This window comes from Phyllostomus hastatus, unplaced genomic scaffold, assembly GCF_019186645.2.
Source record: "Phyllostomus hastatus isolate PE091 unplaced genomic scaffold, TTU_PhHast_1.1 phas_contig_34, whole genome shotgun sequence".
NCBI lineage: Eukaryota > Metazoa > Chordata > Mammalia > Chiroptera > Phyllostomidae > Phyllostomus > Phyllostomus hastatus.
The window spans coordinates 31,950,377-31,973,459 of NW_025333857.1; the positions used below are offsets into that span (position 1 = coordinate 31,950,377).

Sequence of the window (23,083 nt, forward strand, 5' to 3'; positions counted from 1 at the left end):
TCTTTCACAGAAAAAGTTGTACAGACACAGTCAAATAAAACTGGATCAATTCACCAACTGGAATCTGTTTCTGGAAAATTCTCCTTAGCGAGGAACCAATAAGCACTTTGTAGTAAAACTGGAGGCCAAGGCAAAATAAAAAGAATGAAATTGAATTGGCTGCCATCACATGGCAGCCCATCCCCCAACCAATACAGTTATTTCTTCTTTAATCTACACTGTAGAAGAGGCAGCTAGCTATAGCCCAGATGTGAAAAGCACAAAAGTGAAGCCAAAGTAACAGGGTTTAAATCCCACCTCAGCTACTTTTATTAAGTTATTCATAAGGTAGATGATGGCAATACCCACCTCACTGGGCTCTGTGAGGATTACGTGAGTAATAAAGTATCTAGAATAGGGCTGGATACATCATAAGATTTAATAAATGTTAGTTATTAAAATTCCATGAAGTTCCTTTCCTACCAGCTTCCATGGTCTTACTCACAGGAGCTCTGCACAGAGTGTAGCATATAATGACATTCAATATTTCCCCAATGACAAGCACAAGGGACAGGGGCCAAGCACAGGTCACCCTCTGCCAGAAGAGAGTAAGGCCCTTCCACCAACCCCAATGCCCCCAAAGCTACAGTCTCCTTGCCCCATCCCCCGGACCCATCCTAGCCCAATGTCCATATAACTTAGGGAATTGATGCTTCATAAATTCTGAGATTAGCTCTGAGACACGGTCTTTAGAACACTGGTTTTTCTCCACCTGGTTTTCTCACCAGTAAAATGAGGACAACTATAAACCGTGTCTTGAGAACTGAGAATGGATTAATTAGTTAATAGTTCCCTAAAAGCTCTGAAAAATCTTTCTAGTGCTAAGTGCTATTTTAATGACTCTTGATTATTTTAACAGAAAACATGCCAAAAGTCTACAACCGTGTCCCCTCCAACATCTGAAACACTGTTAATTTACAGCCGTGGTTAGGCTTTGAGTCAGCTTTGGCATCTGTCACCCCTTATTTTCTAGGACTCTTTTCAATAGGTAATTTCCTTTTTCCAGTGGCTATTTCTGAAAACCAACATCACAAATTAGGGAAAGCTGACCTAATGTCATAGTTTATGGTTTGGCAACTTTCTGTAGCTCAAGAAAGAAATTAAAAAAAAAGTCATCAGTTTATATAAAGTCTTATGTAAGGAATGAAAAAAAAAGACAGACAGGTTCCTTTGTTATAAAATTATTAATGAAATCTATAAAGTGTTTAATAGTTAATGCTCTGGAATTCCAAAGGATAACAGAAATAGTAACAGCAATAATAACAGTTGTAATAGTAATAAGGTGGGATAAGTGTCACAATGGGACCAAATCATCCAGAATTATTACAGAAACTTCCATAAGGATTAGGTTTTCACTTATTGTTTAAATTTAACTCTCCACTGGTAAAGCAATGCTTACCTATTCCTGGGTAATGTCCGAAGCTTCTGGTCTATTCCACCCGTGCCTACATACTTGTTCTGACCACCCAGAAAGCCGTAATTCCTGCTCTCCCCAACAAAGAGAGATTCAGATACCTCCTGGCTAGAACCTTCGTCACTTGGGAAACTTCCATCACTGTTAAAATAAGAATAATCACTAACCACACAGCTCTAGGAAACTTATTTCAATCGTCCAATAAAGGCAAGCTATAACTCAAACAGCTAAAAACTCTCGAAGCAGCCCATAGCTTTTACAAATACATATTATTGAGTTATCAGAAAGTGCTTCTAAACTGTGAAAATGTTGCCTTTTCTAAATTAATACAAATTAATTGTATTGTAAATTAGTGGTTTACAAATTAATTTAAACAAATGAAATTTAATTTAGCAGCAACAACTACTTTAGTCTTAAGCAACAGTATTGCAAATGAGGACAATAAACTCACCCTGAATACAACAATTAGATGGCAAGCATGTTTAACATGTCAATAAGAATCACTTACCAGGTGAATAATATATAACACAAAAAATTCAGTTCTTAAAGACCACTGAGAAATTTGACCAACTTCTAAGAAAGAAAATATGTAATGTGCTCCCAACATTTATTTCCTTCCTCTTTATTCCCACACTTTTTTAGATCTTTAATGCAATGCTCATGTATTTTCTTCTAAGCGAACAAACACGATGGGCCTATCCTTCCGTGGGATTCCAGCTCAATTTACCTACTACTTCGGTGTGAATTCAATTCTCATTAAAAATGTACTTTTGGCCCTCTAGCGGTACCAGGAAGAGGATGCTCTTTTTTTGTGTGTGCTAATAAATGATCTAACATTCCAGTGTGTTAGCCAAAAAGAAAAAAAATTTAAATTAAGGGTCATGTTACCTACAGCTTTAAAATCAGAGAAGTATAAAAATACAAACCTGGCAAAGGTGAGTCCTATTCCATTATCTGCAAATCTGTGAGAAAAAAAGATGGGGGACATTTCAATTTACCACATCGTGTAAGAGGAGGTATTCTCTCAATATTTAATTGTCACAAAATCCAGGAGGTTCCAATGTTTACTCTCCATGACCACAAAAATAAGTTTCACTTTCCAGTGACTAAAAGCACAGGCTGCACAGTGAAGGCACCTGATCCAAATCTCAGCTCTGCCAATTACCAGCTATGTGACCTTGGGCACATTACTCAACCTGACTCTCCCTCAGTTTTCTCACCCATAAGTTAAAATAACAATTTAAACTTCCTCATAGGATACTTAAGAGCATTACTCATACTAATTAATTTCAACCATTTAGAAAAATACCTGGCACATAGTAAGCAGTATGTAAGTATTAGCTGGCATTATTATTTTTATAATTAGTTTTAAAAACAATCATGGTAGTCTCTTCAAAACACTTCAACATTAATACCCAAGCTATTTCTACTGATTTAATATAATATCAATTTTTTGCATGATAAATGGCAGAGATGATGATAAAATGCCAAGAAGCCAATGTCAGTCAATGCCAGCCCCGCAAAAGTTTTTCTAGACTATTGAATACCAAATCGCAGCTCAATATACATCAGACTCGTAAAATTATATAAATGGAAAAAAGTGAGATGCTTGCTTCCTAGAGTCATAGTAAGACGTAAGTCAACACACTTAGTAAGGTGGAACTGACAACTTTTGTTTGGAATGGCAGTACAAGAGCATCAAAAAAAACTTTGCATTTCCAAGAGAAATGAAAAAAATCCAGGTAGTTACAAAATCTTCATTGAGTTCTCTGACACAGACCCCGCTTGTTATATGAAGTTAAATTCCCAGTTTCTGTTCCATCTCATCAAAAAACTTTCATGCCACCAGACAAGTTCAGTTCCAGTAAAAGCAGTTGAAGGAGACGATTCCAAGCGTTTGCAGTCTGTCACCACTAGCACACTCCCTCAGAGCTTGTCCTGTCTATTAGCAATAATAACACTGTTTCAGAAACCACCACTGTACTTTCAGTCAACTGGGTTTTCAAAGCAGGCGTAAGAACATAAATACATCAGTGTCATCAGATAATAACTTGGTACAGAATACCCACGCTGAATTCCGAACGAGGATGTCTCCCCCTCTGACCCAAGCTCCATGGTCATTATTTTTAAAAGCAATGAGCCTGTCAATCACAGCAGTAACACGTGGCTTTTCAGGATCACCATCCTCATGAGGCCGAAACCTTGGTGTTGAAAAAAAAAGGACTGTTTTAAAAAGTAATGAAAAGGCAGTGGACATCAGCTATTTACAATTGTAAGCTTAAATGTCAAAAAGATTTAAATTTGACCAAAAGTAAAAAAGAAAGCCTCTTAACATACAACTTCATTATTTGTATTTCAAATAATAGGAAAATAATTACACTTATTAACATAAATTTATGTAAATATGAAAATGTCCCTCAGATCTTCTGAGTTATTTTTTATTCAACTTATATAATAAAATGCACACCGGACACTGTAGAACATTCTAAACACACATTTAAAACAAAAAACAAAAAATAAAACTCCTCAGACTAGAAAAACTGGCATACTTTCACATTCTTAAGCTGTATGATAAGCTTAAGAATGTGAATACCTCTATGATAAGCTGTATGATAAGCTTAAGAATGTGAAAGTATTCACATTCTTAATATGAATACCTCTATAATACTAACATAAATTTACTAAATTAATTAATCATATATTTTAACATACATATATTTGAACTGAAAAGTGCTGGACTTGGTACTGGTGAAATATCTTAGATATAGAGATAAACTGGGTTTAATATCTTAAAAAGGCCTAAATTTAAAATATTGTTTTTAATTGACATATTAATTATAAAGACTACATTTTACTTTTCTCTTCCTTCTAAAACACTTAACAGGACCTTAATAAAGAGGTAAAAAAAAATTGTGTCAAAACTGTCCCCTATAACAACTCAAATAACACCATAAGGCCACCTATTTTTTAGAAAACCACTTCTATCTTAATCTTACAAAGCAGCAGGGGAGGGAGGGTGGGGGAGCAGGCAGACAGAAGACAACTAGACAGCTTTTCACAAAACCAATTCAGCACATTGAGCTTTTCATACAATCAAGAAACATCATTCATGCAAACGCTACTCCCAGTAACTGGCAGACAGTAGGTGCTCACTAAATGTGTATGACGGGAGAAGAAGCTATGCACAGGGAACAGCAAGTCCAAAGGCCCATAGGCATGAATGAGCTCAACACACTCAGGGAACAAGCAATCTGGCTGTTCCCTTATGGAGACTAAGGAGCAAGGGGGAAGAGGACAGAAAGCTGGGCATGCACCAGGCAATGATGTAGTTCTTTATTCTGAATGCCACAGGGGAAGCAGAGAATAGAATGGTGGTTGTCAGGGACTGGGTGAGGAGGAAATGGGAAGGGAACGGTTGAAAAGCATAAAGTTTTAGTTATGCAAGATAAATAAACTCTAGACATCTACCATACAGCACAGTGCTTATAGCTAAAAATACTGTATTGCATACTTAAAATGTACTACGGGAGTAATACTATAAGTGTTCTTGTGACAAAAAAAAAACTTTTACTTTAGGAAATAATAAAGGAGGTAGGAGGAAACTTGGGGAGGTGAGAGAGAGGTCTACGGCCTTGGTAGGTAATGATTTCAGGTGTATACGTATGCCCACACTCAGCGAGTTGTACATACATTAAATATACACAACTTTTTCCATGTAAACCACACCTCAATAAAGTAGGTGAATATAGAAAGATACATATGGTAGATAGAAGTGATGAAAAGCCATCAGAAACATGGACTCAGATAAGCGATATGACCAGACTTCATTTTTTTTTTAAGAAAGCGGTCACTAGCTGCTACTTGGTGAAAGCACTGTAGAGAACAGACCTTAAAGAGACCAGCCTGGAAAGCATTATCTCCACCCTTCGATTGTGCATATGACCCTTACGCTAAACAGCTCTCTAACCTAAGGGAGGAAAAGCCTGACTCTGCACCACCACCCACTCTTCTGGCATTGTAGTTGCTGCCAAAGAGCTTTGCAGTCATTATATAATATCAAGCAGATGAATGAGTTCTGGAAAGAAAACTAAACACAATGTTATAAAGGAAAGCCAAAAAAAGTACCAATAAAACATGATTCTCTGCTGTAGCTATCTCATTTTTTCTGAAATTCTTATCTATATAAATCGATAGTTAACCACTTGCTTGGCTACCCTTTCTTCTCATCCTCTCCCCGACTTGGTGGGCAAAAGTAGTCAACTTCCCAATTTCTCATCATCCTCATTTATGGGCTTTCACTATCCTTCCCAACCTTCTCCCTTAATTGTCCTTAGCCTTAAATGTACTTGTTGGTTCTCATGCTTTTTCACTTTCAGAAGAAATTTCCCAATCTCAAACTAAGAATTTTCTTGAGTTAAAATTTCCCATCTTTGGATTCCTGTAATTTCACATCTACATATACAAAGAAAGGCTCATTGATTAACTATTGAGTCAACTTCCTCTGTGATGAACAGACTGAGTATCTTCCAGATCCCAGATCTCATGAGCCTGATGTTGAATTCACTGGCTGGCCTATTACCCACTTGTGTTAGAGTTTTATCATTTTTACTCATGTCTGGGCCACGTCGATGCATGTGGGCATATTCTGTTTACTAGCTGAAACAAATTAAATGGATATACCAGCTGCCAAATGTCTTGTTACTCTCATCTATAATCAGTTCCTTTCAATAACCACTTCGAATCAGAGTCTAATTCCTCACCAAGATGTATGCATTTATAACTGGTAAAAGAAATCATGGAGAGCAGAGAAAAATTACCATTATCATAATATCATATACATATACCCCATAAAAAACTTCTTGGGCCATTAAGGATAAATTATTTTATTGTCAAGTCTAATTAAAATATCAATAGATTCTGCAATACATTTCCTTATCCATACACACACACATAATTTTTAAGGCAAGCAAGAGAGTCAATTTTATTGTGTTTAGGATTTCTCTATTAATATTAACTTAGCAATATACATACAAGTTATAATGAACTCTTTCCAACTAAAAAAGTAGCAGCAACCATCTAGCAAAGACTTTTTTTCTGTCAAATAATATACTCTTCTTGATTCATAATTTGCCATCATCTCTAGGCTTCATTTTCATCTTAAGTTTATCTCCTCTAGTTTTCAATTTCATATCTTGCTCAGCTATAAGGTGTACAGTAACTTGTGTTTTAATTAATAATGCCCATGGTTTTGCAGCAACTCAAGTGCTGTCTAATAATTCCTTTAAAATATTTCAGGCTCAGCTGGACATTTAAGATATCCTGATGAGTAATTTTACTAAGTATACTTGCCCCAGTTTACTCCTGACCTTATGCCTCATGACCGTGTCACCAGGATCCTGCCTCACACCTAAATCGCCTCACTAACCTACAGTGTGGCCCCTAACAATCAGTGGGCCGCCCATCTGTGACGTCTGTCAACAGACCCGAGCACCCTCTCAACATCTTAAGTTTGGTCAACGGACTTGAAGTATGAAAAAATAACATCTACGCCGTTCTTACTAAATATGACTTTAAGTTGCCCCCCCCCTTTTTTTTTTCCAGAAAACTGTATTTCCACTGGAGACATTTTATTTATTTTGGCTCTCATGTAGCACCTAAAAGAATCTGGTTGAAAGGCTGATCCATATCCCGACCGCATTCTGTGGTCATAAAGCAGAGTAACAGAGCCAAGCTATGAGGTGAATCTGACACTACAAATGAATGACTAAACCAGCACTAGTTTGATCAGCAACTTTGAGAACTTTCTCTTTGAAACAGACTTCACGCAATGTTCCATTCTGACCACTCACAATAGATGCTATGTGCCTTGGTTTTCAGGGATGACACAAAAACATTTAAGTTTTACTTGTATTTCAATGAATCCTATTTTACTTTAGGCAAAATGTGGACTTTTTAAAAAAATACATCTCTCTTTTTCTTTCTCCTTATGCAACTCTAACATCAGTTTCCTACTGTGAAGAGGGGAGAGTGTGAAAAGGCCCAGCCACAGGACCCAGGACAGCAGAATAAATGTTTTTCCAAAACCCTCCTGCAAACTTTGAGAACTTCATTTTAAATGTTTCTGGAGAAAAGAACACAATGGCTTAACTCAGAGAGTTTTGCTTTGCCATAATATGCTTGAGTGGGATTTAAAAGGACTGGTTCTACCTTGCACTGTTATCCAGACAGAGGTATTCCCGTGGGTCAGCAACACTGGCATTGGTGGTTTTGACGCCTTTGTCAATAAATAAGCCAGCCTGGAAAATATAATAATGGACTGAAATAAATATGAATCCCAAGTTATATCTATGAATGTAATGATTCAGAAAAATAAATTTTAGATTATTGCATCTACAAAAAGCAAGGAGGAAGGAATAAAAAGCAAAGCACAGATATCACGAAAACAGCCACTTTCCTGGATATTTTTTTTATCCTCATCCAAGGACATTTTTTCATTGCATTTAGAGAGAGAGGAATAGGGGAAAGAAGGGGAGAGGGAGAGGGAGGGAGGGAGAGGGAGAGAGAGAGAGAAACATTGATGTGAAAGAGAAACATCAGTTGGTTGATTCTCATCCAAGCCCTGACCAGGGATCAAACCCCACAATCTTTTCGGTCTACAGGGATGATGCTCCAACCAACTGAGCCACACTGGCCAGGGCTCCTGGATATGTTTATAATTTTACTCATTTGGTCATTTGCAAATATTTATGTAGTATCCACCTTGTGGTAGACACCAAGCATTGTACATTAATGAAAAAACTACAGAGCAGTTACTGACACATAAACTAGCAGGAAGACATGCAATTAAAAACAATTACAATCCAGTATGATAAGAATATGATAAAGGAAGTCGATGGTGCTTTGGCAACACATAAGAAAGTCACCCGAATGAGACCTTTAGTGAAGCTGGGAGTTCAGGATTCAGGGAGGGTCTTCTAAAAGAAGTAGCATCCTGAAGCTGAAACTTGAAAGATGGGGACAAATCAACCACATGAAAGGGCAAGTTGAGGATAAAGAACCAGGAGTGGGTGTGAACCAGCTCATGAACCCAGAGGAAAGTATTCAAAAGAGTCATTTGCACAAAAAGTCTGAAGACAAGAGAGGGCATGAACATCTGAGAAAAAAAAAAAAGAAGAATCTTTTTTTTTAAAGATTTATTTATTTATTTTTAGAGAGGGCAGGGAGGGAGAAAGAGAGACAGAGAGAAATATCAATGTGCGGTTGCTGGGGGCCGTGGCCTGCAACCCAGGCATGTACCCTGACTGGGAATTGAACCGCGATACTTTGGTTCTCAGCCCGCACTCAATCCACTGAGCTACGCCAGCCAGGGCAAAAAAAAAAAGAATCTTTGATGGGCTGACAGGAAATGTACAGAGGTAAGGAAGGAGAAAGAAGCAAATGTCAGATGATGCAGAGGTAACACATTAACAAGTCAAGACAATAGGATTTTAAATAAAGGTAACATAACTGCATTTGAAGAAAGAATACTCCATTTTCAAAATGGAAAAGATTGGAAAAAGCAAAAAAAGAGAGAGAAGAGATAAGGAAGAAGACGACGGCAGTAACCCAGAAGAGAAATAGTGATGACCTAGACTGTGGCAGTACTAACAGGGAAAATAGAAAGTGAAAATCCCTTACTATGCAGTGTTGGTGCCACTTAGCAGCTGATAAAATGGCTAAGGGTGAGGGAGAGGGAGCAATAAAGGTTCATGTATTTCTAGTCTGGGCAATTAGGTGGCTGGTGGTTTCATTCACTGAAACACGTATGGGAATGGGTCTGCTGATAAAAAATAAGGATTTTAGTTTCAAACATTTTATTTACGTGTCCTGGAGACATCCAAATGGTACACAGTAGGCAGCCATGCAGCTGTGATTGACCTGGACTAGATTTGGGAGGCGCGAGCAGCCAAAGCCTAAGAGGTCAGGGTTTGTGAGTTTATGGCTGACCTCATGAAGACAGGTGCCTCTCTGAGGGCTCCTAGGGTTCAATTTCCTTCGGCTGATAAATATCATAATGGGCAATCAGCCCCAAATTTAACAAGTTAAAACCTAATCACCCACTCATATTTAGATCTAATATTCTTACTCATACAGTAGATAACTGTGTGTCCTCAAGGTACATGACACTAAAAAATTAATTAGAATGAGGTATTCTTTATACCACTTATAATCAAAAAATTTTGCAACTTCCACTTTGAAATGCTACATTCAACAATTATCATTAATCAACTAATCAGCTCACAAAAATTTTAATTCTGTGTAAAGTTTTTTTCTCTCTCTTCATCAAGTGATTCTAAGCTCTTCAAATTACAATACACTCAAGTTTTTAGAGGATCCTCTGAGTATGATAAATGGACAGGATTCGTTGAACTCTGATGTAGATCACATCAGGGTAAATAAACCAGATGTACTAATCACCAAGGGGGGTGAGGGAAGACAGCCAAATACCAGGGAAACTGGAGCTCCTAAATGGCCTTTAGTTTACTGGACCTGAATCATTTTTAATTACGTCAAATTCTTAAATGGTATTTCACTACTTACATAATTAGTATTAAACACCCATAGGATGCTCTGTCAGCACTGAGAAAGAAAACATGCTGTATAACCCTCAGCAGCACGTTGTTTAATGTGTGCATCCCTAAAAACATACAATGGGGTTAAAGATTGGGAAGAGGGTGAGAACGGGGTAGAGGATGAAGACTCATGAATCAAGTCCATTATTATAATTATTCCAATTGCATGAACATGTGTGTTAGCATATATACCTGTGTGTTATTCAGATGACATACACATGTAAGTTAATACATATTCTTGTATGTATAAGTAGAAAAACTGTATGTATGTCCTTAATATGGAAGGGTTAGGAGTCTGCTTTTTTGACAAATTACTTTCTCTGATGACATAGTCTACCTAAAACTGACATATCTCAGTTGTAACCACAGTAGTCTGTCCTTGACCCTGTAAATCATATGTACTGATTATTAAAAATGAGGAACCTACCTTAAAACTTGAATGGACCCTGTTGTTATAGAATGTCCCCAATGGAGTAAGTTCTGGTTTCGTTGAGAGCCGCAATCCACTGGATTCCCCAGTAGGTTCCTTGTGAAATAAATACCATATTCCAGCATCCTATAATTAAAAGGGCAAGATCATTAAAAGCCTCCTTTTATAAAGCCAGTCTATGAAACACCTTTATAAACTAAGCACTTCACAAGCAAATCTAATTTTTTTAACACTAACTATTCATTGTTGCAGGTTAGGAATTGACTATAAAAAGCTGCACACTCCTCTAGCACCCTCAAAGTAGTTACATTATGCTTTGGGGAAAAATCACATTTAATTTTGTTTGCAGGACTGGACAAAAGATAGAAATAATTGGCTGACAGCAAAATTTACTTTCAAAATAACATTTGTTATTGTAAGTTATGCAGAATTAGAACCAAACAAACCTTCCTTCCTTCCATGGGACCAGGACAGCGCTGCCTTTTAGAAGCAACGGACTTTTTCTGTTTACCCCCAAACCTGATCAATAGATGAGTCATACCTATTAAGGAACTATCCACTAACAGGCAGAGCTCACTGACTTCTTTCAAAGGCCTCCAATGCCCTTCCTGTCCCAAGGCAAACGTTTGCCAAATGAAAAAAAGACACCGCACGCATGAATCAGGATGCTGTCTCCGTCTGGATCCTGTCTGTTCAATTTCAGTATTACTGACCTTAACAGGAGCAGAACCGTTTGAAATATCTTGACACTCAAAGTAAGATATAAAAATTGAAATTAAATGTTCTTAATCCCTGCAACAATTTTTTACTTTACAATTCAATTAAAAACCAGCCCAATGTAAAGGGCAACTTCACATGATGGAACTTTGATTAAATAGGTTGTTGAAACTTATAGTCCAAAATGTATGGTACTGATTCAAATTTGGCAAACATTTACTTAGTGCCCACTATATGCCAAGTATATAGTAAGACTATTCTCAAAGAAGTCATAGCACAATGGGAAATACAGACAGAACTAAAATATATTCCATGTAATAAGTACTATAGTAGCTGTAATAGAAAGTCCTATAGAAGCATAGAGGAGAAATGAATTGTGAAAAATATGTATACCTACACACCCAAATGAATGCAATATTTAATATTTTCCTGCAAGTTTATAGATGGGTCTTAAAACAAACTGTTCTGAAAAACGTATTTACCACCCTGACCAGGTAGCTCAGTTGGTTAGAGCACTGTCCCCATACACCAAGGTTTCGGGTTTGATCCCCAGTCAGGGCACATACAAGAAGCAACCAATGACTGCATAAGAAGTAGAACAACAACACATCAATGTATGTTTCTTTTTCTCTCTTTCTCCCTTCCCACCCTTCCTCTGCCACCCACCCTTCCTCTCTCTCTCTAAAATCAATATATTAAAAAAAAGTTTTTAGCCCTGGCTGGTGCGGTTCAGTGGATTGAGTGCAGACTAAGAAACAAAGGGTCATCGGTTCGATTCCAAGTCAGGGCACATGCCTGGGTTGCAGGCCAGGTCCCCAGTGGGGGGCACGTGAGAGGCAACCACACATTGATGTTTCTCCCCATTTCGTTCTCCCTTCCTTCCCCTCTCTCTAAAAATGAATAAATAAGATCTTTTAAAAAAAGGAGACTAGGTAGATTATTGACATTTACCCAAAATTTTTTATAAAAGTTTTCAATTATTTACTACCTCTTATCTTTGGGGCACAAAACAGACCATGTAAGAAGACATGGGTTGTGGAAAAGGCTCCACTCCATAGCCCTATAAAGTGAGGCAGCAGTGAGCCCTCCAGGGTGCAGTGGAGTTTGGGGGTGCAGGGAAAGAAGGGAATAAGGGGGATAGCAGCTGTTTCCTGTTAAATGCTGTGGTGTCAAAGCAGGTAAAGGGAGCTTTGTACGTGGCAGTGGAAAGGTACAAGTGGAAAGGGTTGACTGACTTGGAGAGGAAAACCTTTGCCAAAACACAAGCTTTATTGGAACAGTTTTCTTAGAGAAATGAGAACTTACAAAATGAAAAGGAAAAAGAACATACATGAGATGCACTTTTGTTTTTTCACATGAGTTCCAGTAAGGGTTTCTGGCAACCTCACCTTACATTTTTCATGGACTATTTGCAATTTGCTTTGATCGTCAACCCATGACTTTTGAAAACAGCTGAAAAGAATCTCTGCTCTGGCTGTTCCTTTGCAATGATCCTGGGGTAACACTGCTTACCAACCTCTTGGTGATCTTGACCCCAAAACTCATCTTCCAACTAGGAATTCTCAACACAAACTTCACATGGTCTTGACAAATATTTGATGAAAAAAAAATGAATGAATGAAACCTGAAATGATTAAATGTCCAGGTCTCTCCTGTCAAGTAAGAATTTTATGCTTTATGTTTTTTTGGAAAACCACAGATGTGAATTCTACCATCACCCAAAGATGCCTATATTCTATTCATCTCAAAGAAATACTCCTTTCAACTAATCTTTTACTTCATCTTGAAACACAATGCTGGATATTTCTTTCCTTTTTAAAATCTTAATAGCCATGACATAGGAGTATTGCTGTAAAGCTCATCTTCAGCATATAATCCTAATAGCATAATGTCTTAAATATTCATTTTATACTATAAATCAGTTTTAAATCATACTCAATTATGAATGTAAATTTCTCAAAGCTTATCTGAGGGACATTTCTGCCATTCCAAAATAGTTTATTTATTCTTTTAAGTTGTTCTTACGTTTGTGAAACAATTCAAGGCACACAGTTGAGTTCAGCTGCTTTACCGAGGAGATGAAACCCCCAACTGTGTATTATTAACAAAAAGATGAGGCCCTTAAGGGACCAGAGGGACAACTGTCAGAGTATTCCACAGAAAAATCCATTCCCTTACGGAAAAGCTACAGTTTTCCTTGTTCATCAACACTAAAAACTGTTACGATCGGAGTTAGTGGGCCACACCTGACTTAAGTGTGGGAAGCCAGAAAGACTCTATAGCACACGGTAAAATCACACTGTGGAGACAATGTGATAACCCTAGAGATTAGCCAACTACCTTGCCTCCATTTGAAATCTGTCTTACTATACTCAGAGATACTAACTGGCACGAATGATTTTCTTTTTACACTGACAAGACCGTTTTATTGGAACAGTTGCGTAAGTCTTTACTTAATTTTGATTGTGGCCATGTCTTTTCCACATTTTTACAATGTGGTATTTAATGATGGCATACAGTTTCTCTCTATTATCCATTTGGTGGGCACCAGTTATACAAGCTGAAAACTCAAAAAGGCAAGTTAAGCTAAATTTAAATGACATGTCTCAATAAAATTCATGATGTAGAAATTATTTATTTTTAATTTTTTATTTATTGAGTTTTAGAGAGAAAGAAAGTGAGAGGGAGGAATGGAGGGGGAAGGGAAGGAGAGAGACAGACAGACAGACAGACAGGCAGACATTGATTTATTATTCCATTATTTATACATTCATTGGTTGATTCTTGTACATGCCCTTACTGGGGATTGAACCTACAACCTTGGCATATCAGGACGACACTAACCAACTGAACTATCTGGCCAGGGCCTATGATGTAGAAATTACTGAACATTTCAAGCCAAATTAAATTTTTTTATTACAAGTAAGCCAGTGAAATATAAACACTCTTCTAAAGTTTGATTGCTTTACTTATAAAAATAAAATGGAGCATTATAAAATTCATCTAATGCTATAAACAGTTAAAATATTTTATTATGTACACTTTTAATTACAAACTTTCCTCTATCTTCAAGGTTCTTCTGCTGGTCTAATAATCAAACAGACATGAGACAGATACATGAAAGAAAAATAACTAAATTTAGTACATACATTATGTATGGGAACCCACATACACGAGACAGCCGGGGACTCCATGTGCAGGGCAGGCTCAGAGACAGAAAGGGGGACGGGGATATATAAGACATCCGGAGCCAGGGGTGAAGTAAGATGCCTTAGGGGCTTAAAAGGTTCACTGCAGAAAGATAAGAGCTGGCATAAAGGATTTCGAAGAAATAGAAAAAGAATCTCAGCCACACCCTGCTCTCCACTACACTGGTAGTACCAGAAAACAATATGATACTGGAAACAGATTGCCACACATTACATTACATCCATAACGTGACATCCAAATATGAGATTTGTAAACATGAATAAAAAAACTGAAAACACTTCAGCATTATTTACCTGTGAGCCTGCAGCTGCATTATTAATCAGATTATTATTGGGATGAGCAATCCAGAAGGTTGAAACAGCCCTGCAAGGCATTTTATAAGGTGATTTAAATATTCATCATGAAAAATCCTGCCCACTTTAAGCTTCCCCCATGACCTCTTCCCCAACAGTCAAAGGCCTTAACCATCACACATGAGGGTTTCTCTCTACCAATTACTCACATGCAGTCAGTGGCAGGCACAGGGATGTAATTTCCAAACACTTTTTCTCGCATCGTGATGCACATAGAGTTATTCCTGTCCGTGGGGAGGAGGGTGCCTGGCTTGGTGAGGAGTCCCAGATTGTGAAACAAAGTGTTTCTCTGTTCAACACCATCTTCCAAAAAGAAACAATGACCTAGTGTGTCAAACCCAATGGTATCTTTTATCTGCAGAAATACAAGTATATAATGTCATTGGTAACAAGATTGATTGTGGTTCAAGTAACAAGTGCTATTCAGTGTAGCATGCTGTGTACAAATGCAGAAAGATATTTTTAATCCTATCTGAAGAGGCAAAGTCAAATGTCAGGTTTTACTGATCTATTAAGAGAATAATTTGGGTAGCTAAAAAAGTAGGCTTCCTTCACACAGAAAAACAGAATTCTTATCAGAAACAGGATAGAGTAAGGCATGTGGTACAACGCTCACTTCTATAAAATTGAGAAGTCATGAGACTTAGGAGACGTGACTGCAGTAATATGCACTGACATAACAGGAGGCCACTTACCAGCAAGCCATCTGTCCCATGCACAGTGATGCACCGGGAGAAACTGTGATGAATGGACAGGCCGTCCACAGATGTTCTGCGTCTGTACCCTCCTTTATAATCCACGTCTCCACACAAATGAAAATGAACAGGATACCGTCCCATCTGCTGCTGGCCCATGTGTTTCAATTCCACATAAGAAAGATGGACTGAAGTAAAATTTTTCCTTATCTGCAAGACATGGTAACCAAAATCAAATACCTTTCATTACGGGGCAGTAGCAAAATATATTGTTTTAACAGAAAATGTCTGAAGGAGAATACACATTAAGATATTTTTTGTTTTTGCATCCCATTTTCCTGATCCCCAGTTAATAATTTAGCAAGTGCTCCTTTACTTACTTCAGTGATTGCTTTAAAGAGCTATAGAAATAGCATCTTACTAAGATAAAAGGAAATGACCCTGGCTGGGTAGCCCAGTTTGTTACAGCATTGTCCCTGTAAGCCAAGTTTGTGGGTTTGATCCCTGATCAGGCACACAAAAGAAACAACAAGTGAATGCATAAATAAGTAGAATAACAAGTCAGTGTTTCTCTCTTTCTCCAAAAAAAAACCCAATAAATTAAAAAATACAGAATAAAAGAAAATGAGGACATGTAACCAGGAAAGCTGCAGAAATAATTTATGTGTGTGTTTTGACTGTTCAAATATTTTGGTCAGTTCCAGTCTCATCTTGCTGTTGTATTTCCATAACTTTCACTACAGTTTAAAAGAGTTATTTCTAAATCATCCTCCAACATTTTTTGTTAGCTCATAATATTATTTACTTCAGTTCTTTCTAAAACTTCCTGTGATCCACAATTAGGGCATTCAATATTTTTAAACACTGGATTGTCAATCATACTACTAAAAACAAAGAAATAACAATGACCAATATTTCAGAAAGCAGTGTAACAGAACAGCTGCCAATAAGCATTCCCCACTCATTGCACAAAAACCGATTTTAAAACACACGTAGCCAAAATGCAGTCCAGAAGTCCAATAAATTAGTACACAGAGCAAAGCTTACCACATAGTAAGCACTGGATACTTTTACAGAATAAAAATCTGCATATGAAAAATGTGTTTACAGCCCAGACCAGTGTGGCTCCAGGTTGGGTTGGGCATTATCCCACAAAGTGAAAGATGCTATTCGACCCCCGGTCAGGGCTCAGGCCTGGGTTGCGGGTTTGGTCCCATTGGGGCACATACGAGAAGCAACAAATTGATGTTTCTCTCCCTCTCTTTCTCCCTCCCTTCTCCGCTCTCTCAAAATAAATAAATTAAATATTTTAAATATACATACTGTACATGTTTTTTACAGAAATGTGTTTTGTATGTGTATATTGCTTAATTGTGTTTTTTAAAGAACCGATTCTTTCATACCAAGATTACTATTTTTTTTGTCTCTGTATACTTGGTTTTTCCCAGTATATTGATTTAATTCCTCATAAGGAAAGTCTTCTCAAATGACTTAACGTCAAGTCCAGGTCCACTAAATGAAAACAAATATTCTCTTAGTTATCTAAAATCTCTTCCTTGTCGTTTAATAGAAAAAATGAATATGACTTCTTCACATCTTTATCGATCTCATTCCAGACCTTTAAAGTTTTTTTTGAATATATTCAGCAACCAAGGTTTCACAGAACTCATCAAATCCTTCTGCCTACCGTGACATGTCCTCCAAAGGTATCATAATCAAAGAGCTGGCACTGGTTTTCAGCGTAGCATGAGTCCTCCACTTCTCCTTGGATGGCAACATTCCGGGTGAGAATTCCCACCTCGGCTCTCATGTCCACGCCGTCTATGATCTCACCCATGTGCAGGAACTGAGGGGTTTCTGGCGGATGTGGGCAAGGCGAGAATATCAGAACAAAGAAACAATGGAACGCATGTCAAAAAGACAGAGTTTATTCTGTAACCCCAAGGCATTATCAAAGTTTATTGCCTGCTTCCATTCTTTACCGCCTCCGAATCCCAGAATCCCAGGAAGTAAGGATATTAAAGATTATCTATTTGAATGACCCACGCAGTGCCTAAACCCTTACTACCGACTGTCAAATCTGTGCACAGGGCTTGCTTCCCCCTGAAGCAGCTCGATCTTCTCTTGAACAGCACCAATAATCTGGAATCTACTTAGGAATCCATATTCTCACTCTCTGGCTCCACACCCTTGAGGGCACATGCAGAACCAAATGCATGGGAAGGTCAGAACAGCTAATGGGGTGTTGATAGCACAGGGTGTTCAGTTGCTTTTGTTTCCACTCCAAAGCTACAGTGGTCTGCATTTGCATGTGAACAGCACAGAAATTCCCATCTTTTCTTCCCTACTTCTTATTTTAACATTGCTGTGCATTTTTTTTTAAATTCCTATCTTGATTAGGTATTTAGAAACACTTTAATAATGAGCTTCTCTCTGGTGTTTTTATTATATAAACTCAGGAAAAAATAAAAGTATATCAAGGAGTTGAGGTCATGGAGATTCGTTATCCTCTACACTTGCTAACAGGAGTGGGAATTTCCAAACAAAAATTAATGCCAGATGATATTGTCATTTTCTGGGTTTTTCTGTTTTCTGCTTATGCCCTGAATTCCCAGGAAGGAAGAGCACAATGCTGAAGCACACAGAAACAGTGCCAAGGGGACCCATCAGTCTTCTCTTTGTCTGAATAGAAAATTTTCCCTTAAACTTCAAAGCTCTAAGTGATCTATAGAGTACCTATCAAATAGTTACTCTAAGCTCTTGTTTTGTACCATAAAGGTATAATTTTGAGTACAAAAGTAAGGAAAGCATTATCATGAGTAAAATGCACAATGAAGTCCATAAAGGAGGCAATGCATGAAGATTTGCTTACTACCGGGCTCAGAATAAGTAACTGATAAACATCACCCATTCTTTCTAAATGCAATTTATAGTAAGATGCTGATCGTGCACTACTGTCCTTCAAAAGATGCACTATTCGTGACTATACAGGAAACACAGTCTTATTAAAATACCTTTCTGGTTCTATTTTAAATATTAGTAAAATCTACTTTTTGCCAAGCAAGTAGGCACTCAAATGCCATTGTTTTGTTTTTCAACTTAAGAAGACAAAACTTTAAAATACCTTTCTGGTTCTATTTTAAATATTAGTAAAATCTACTTTTTGCCAAGCAAGTAGGCACTCAAATGCCATTGTTTTGTTTTTCAACTTAAGAAGACAAAACTTTACCCTGGTTGGTGTGGCTCAGTGGATTGAGCACCAGCCTGCGAACCACAGGGTCTCCAGTTCGATTCCTGGTTGGGGCACATGCCTGGGTTTCGAGCCAGGTCCCCAGTAGGAGGCATGCAAGAGGCAACCACCCATTGATGTTTCTCTCCTTCCCTTTCTACCTCCCTTCCCTTCTCTCTAAAAATAAATAAAATCTTTTTTTAAAAAAAAGAAGACAAAACTTCTATTAAAAATAAGTCTGGTTTACTATTATTTGACAGTAGAAAATTTAAAGGAAGTTGAAAAGAACCTTAGAAAATAATTGATCCATCAATTCTGCCTCTTTTATTAAACAAAGAAACAGGCACAGAATGTGGTAATGGTGGTGGTGGTTGGGGAAAAACTCCAGGAATCAAATCCCAAGAAAAGAGTGTTTCCCAAAAAGCATTCTGTGCAGTCCCATACCTTTGACTTTGACCTGGAAACGGCTGCACTCAGGACAGGGGAGAAGAGTGAACTCTTCTGCCTGGTACATGGAATAGTCTGTGCTTGCAACCACAATCTGGGCCCCAGGTTCCCAGCTACTAACGTCATCGAGCAGATGAAGCTTCACTCCATCTGCAACTTCTACCCGGAAACCTGAAAGAGAGACTCCTAGACCAAAAAAACAAGAAAGATATTGCTGCATTAGCGGGATTTTTTTCCCCCTAATATTGATCCTCTCACTGATTAACAAAGCAACAGTTAAGATAAACACAAGTCAGCAAATTTTTACTAATGATAACCATGTGGAAGTCACTCTGTAGTTATTAATCTGTTGGGACTTCACACACATAATAACCTTTCATCAAAACAACTATGAGCGATAAGAACTACTGTATGTATTAGAGATGAAGAAACAAAAGTTCAGGGCACTTGAATAGCAGCCAAAAAATGGTAGAGCCCATAACTGAATGCTTATTTAATTCCAGAGCCTAATTTCTTAACCTCTATAGTCTCCCTTCCCAAGAATCAAAACAAACAGGATAAGAACACAGGTAATAATAACAACAACAAAAAAAAAACACCTCATGGTAGCAACAAAAATCACTACCCAAAATTTCAGATTCTTACCAAAAAAATATATCTAAAAAGAACAACTAAACATTTTTTTCACTAAAACTTCATATAAATGTCAATAGTGTTTTGAAAAAGATGACAAGGATGATTTTAAGCAAATATTCTTTTTTAAAAGAAAAACTAGGTAAATACGTTTTGACTTAAATGATTGTTAGAATTTGTTTTTGTTTTTTTTTTTGTTTTGTTTTGTTTTTATATATCCAGAAGGTTAGGAAGGAAGATCTGTATTATTCCGTTATTCCTCACTTTTTGGGCTTTAGAAGAAAACTCTGCCTCAGATTATCTCCTATTAACACGACTGAACTGAAGTATGAGAGGACACAAATTCATCCTCCCTCCTTCCTGAAGAGGATCACCACCTCTTCCAGAAAGTAAGAGTCAATGAGAAACTGGACACAGACAGCGCCCACTGACAGACAGCTGGAATGCACCCTCTCCAGAAATGAGCGGTCATCAGTAATGTGGACATGAAAACAGAACTTCCCACAAAGGAAGTGTTGACTCGAGGTTTGTCAGTAATTATCTCTTGCCTGGAATCTTACTGGAGACAGTTGTACTAAACTTTTCATACAAATTCCTACTAAGAAATTCTTCTCACCCAACCATTTTTTTTTTTTTTTTGCCAGAGGCAACCATGGTGTAGTAGAAAAAGCAGCGTTCTTTGAGGCAGAAAGCTGAGGCTTTATTCCAGCTTCCTCCTCCATAGTAATACCATCTTCTCATCCCAAACCCAGAAGGTTGCTTACAGGCAACATATGAAAGTCCCTGTTTCATAACAGGAACTCTATTTATCTTTTTGTTTAAAGTAAAAATCTCTCTTTAATTATGATACAAAATACACCATTGTAACCCAAGTCATGTTTGCTCATCATTAAAATGGGTAACATTTAATGAGTGCTCACTCTACATACTATGCTAAAAAAAAAAAAGAAAAAACTTCATGTTCTTCACATTTGATGCTCATAGCAGCCCTATAGGGTAGTTTCTATTACCAAATCAGGAAACTGAGGGTTAGCAAGTTAAAGTCTCTTGCCCACCATCAGAGTGAGTGAAAGCGCTGGGATACGACCGGAGGCACTCTTTGTGCAGAAATCCACTTTAGTGAACACTTTGCTACATTGCTTCCAAAAACAGGTGTGAACCAAGTCTACACTAAGCCCTTCTGGATAATGAGAAATGTAATAAAGCACCTCTTACTCATTTCACATTTGTTTGGGTATAATATTTGGTTAAGGAAAAAAAGGTGGCAGGCAAGCACAGACGGGAGGCTGCCAATCCATACCTGAAGCCAAAAATCTAGCAGCAAAGTGGGTAAGTAAAAAAATTATACAGTGAACATCAGTACACACCCAGTGCTAGGCATTATTTGAACAAATTATAGCTCTTCTGAAAGGTGGATTATAATTAAAAATATATTGAAGAAAATGTAAAGACATGAAATACTTTTATAAGTTGTTTAAAGAGAGAGAAAGAGGATAAAGCAAAGATGAGCTGAAACATAAGATAAAAATATTAAATATTTGCACCAAAATAATTATCTCTGAATGACAGGGTTAAAGATTAATTTTTACTTTGTACTTTCTGTGTTTCCCAACTGGTATTAGCAATTTCTGTCTCATGATCCAGCTAAGAAAATAAGCAGTTGGTTTGTGCAGCAAACCAAATTTGCTGACATATCTACATAAAAGAAAAGATGTGAAGTACAAGATCATGGTCACTGTCACAGAGCATAACCAAAGACAGCTCACCATATCACATCCAGGAAACAAATATATTTTCACTAGTTAGCCGCACTATATCTAGAATAGACCATTCTCTAGTCCAGAAAGAACCCCTGAGTCTAAAAGATCGAGTACAGTAGGGAAACTATAGGCGTTAACTTCAACCAGTTGAGAAATCTAACTGGTATGTCATTCGCAAATGATATCACTTTAAAAAGTAAAAGCTGTCACAATACTTACCAATGTCTTGCAAAACTATATAAACTGTACTTGCCTACCTTCAATCCATTCACTATAAGCTGTCACAGCAAACTTCTGACCATCCACAGTATAAAACTCTCTCTGGGCAAGAGCCTTTCCTCCACTACTATGGTTTTCATAGTTCCTCACAGATTCATTGCAAGAAGTACTTCCACCGTCAATGACACCAACCAAAGCCCAAGCTTGCCTAGAAGGAAAAAGAGCGTGTGCATTTGATCATTTGCCAAGGTACTCACCCAAATCCCTGGCACAGATGTTAAGTCAGGTGCTAATTATCACCTTTCATTTTTTGTCAGGCCCTACGCCTGTCTTCCTTATGACGGTGCAAGTCCAAATGTTGACTGAAGTAAATGTCACAGAAGGAAATGCATGGGGATTTTTTAAATTTTATTTATTTATTTACTTATTTATTCACTTATTTATTTATTTTTATCAAGAGGGGAAGGCAGGGAGAAAGAGAGGGAGAGAAACATAGATCGGTGACCTCTCACACGGCCCCAACTGGGAAGGACCTAGCCCACAGCCCAGGCAGGTGCCCTGACCAAGAACCCAGCCAGCGACCTTTGGCTTGGCAAGACGATGCCCAATCAACTGAGTCATACCAGCCAGGGCGCACCTGGATTTCACATCCTTGTTGGTCCAGCTCTGTAACAGGTGAAACACTGATGACTGTGGCTTCCATTAATCATTGACTTCCTTCAATACACACCCATTTCACTTACTACCATTCTGGCCACGGAGCTCCCAGAACATGCCCACGCTCCGACGCAGCCCACACTGATACAGCAGGTCCAGCATTAGCAGATTTGTAAAGCTCTGCAGGGGATGTGAACATGCAGCCACACCTGAGAACCACTGAGTTACCGTTACCGCGGTGGTTCTCCAAGGTCGCTAGGTCTCAAACTCACCTGGAAGGCTTGTTAAATCAGATTGCTGGGCTGCACCCCCTGTATGAAATGGGGCTAGAGAATTTGCATTTCTAACAAGTCCCCAGGTGCCACTGAGGCTTTCTGGTCTGGGGACCACACTGAAAACCTGTTAGAGGCCAGAGCACGACGCAGTGGTTACCAACCCTGCTGGCACACACAGCGCCTGGGACCCTAACCTTCGTGAGTACTAAAGTAAGCAATCCAGGGTAGGCCCTCGAGGACAGGATTTTTTTTAAATCTCAGGGGTACAAGTAAGGCTGAAAACCTCTGGGTTAATCATTTCTTAATGTTCTTGAAGCTGTAGAATTACTATCCAACAGGTTTTACAGGCTCTACGTCTGTTTGTTAGAAGCAATGTGTTGGAAAATGCCATTT

General features: G+C 38.0%; 1 protein-coding gene across 5 annotated transcripts in view; it reads right to left on the reverse strand.

Moving 5' to 3' along the window:
* CEMIP2 (cell migration inducing hyaluronidase 2) overlaps positions 1-23,083 on the reverse strand; it is a 75,957-nt gene that overhangs the window by 25,760 nt on the left and 27,114 nt on the right. For all 5 annotated transcript variants that reach the window (XM_045840237.1, XM_045840236.1, XM_045840238.1 and 2 more), the window contains exons 5-15: positions 21,797-21,966; positions 19,144-19,332; positions 17,158-17,327; positions 15,471-15,680; positions 14,925-15,130; positions 14,716-14,785; positions 10,493-10,621; positions 7,661-7,749; positions 3,523-3,654; positions 2,380-2,415; positions 1,439-1,594 (exon numbers count right to left, since the gene is read on the reverse strand). In XM_045840237.1, coding sequence (XP_045696193.1) covers positions 1,439-1,594; positions 2,380-2,415; positions 3,523-3,654; positions 7,661-7,749; positions 10,493-10,621; positions 14,716-14,785; positions 14,925-15,130; positions 15,471-15,680; positions 17,158-17,327; positions 19,144-19,332; positions 21,797-21,966 — 1,557 coding nt within the window. The remainder of the gene's footprint in view (positions 1-1,438; positions 1,595-2,379; positions 2,416-3,522; positions 3,655-7,660; positions 7,750-10,492; positions 10,622-14,715; positions 14,786-14,924; positions 15,131-15,470; positions 15,681-17,157; positions 17,328-19,143; positions 19,333-21,796; positions 21,967-23,083) is intronic.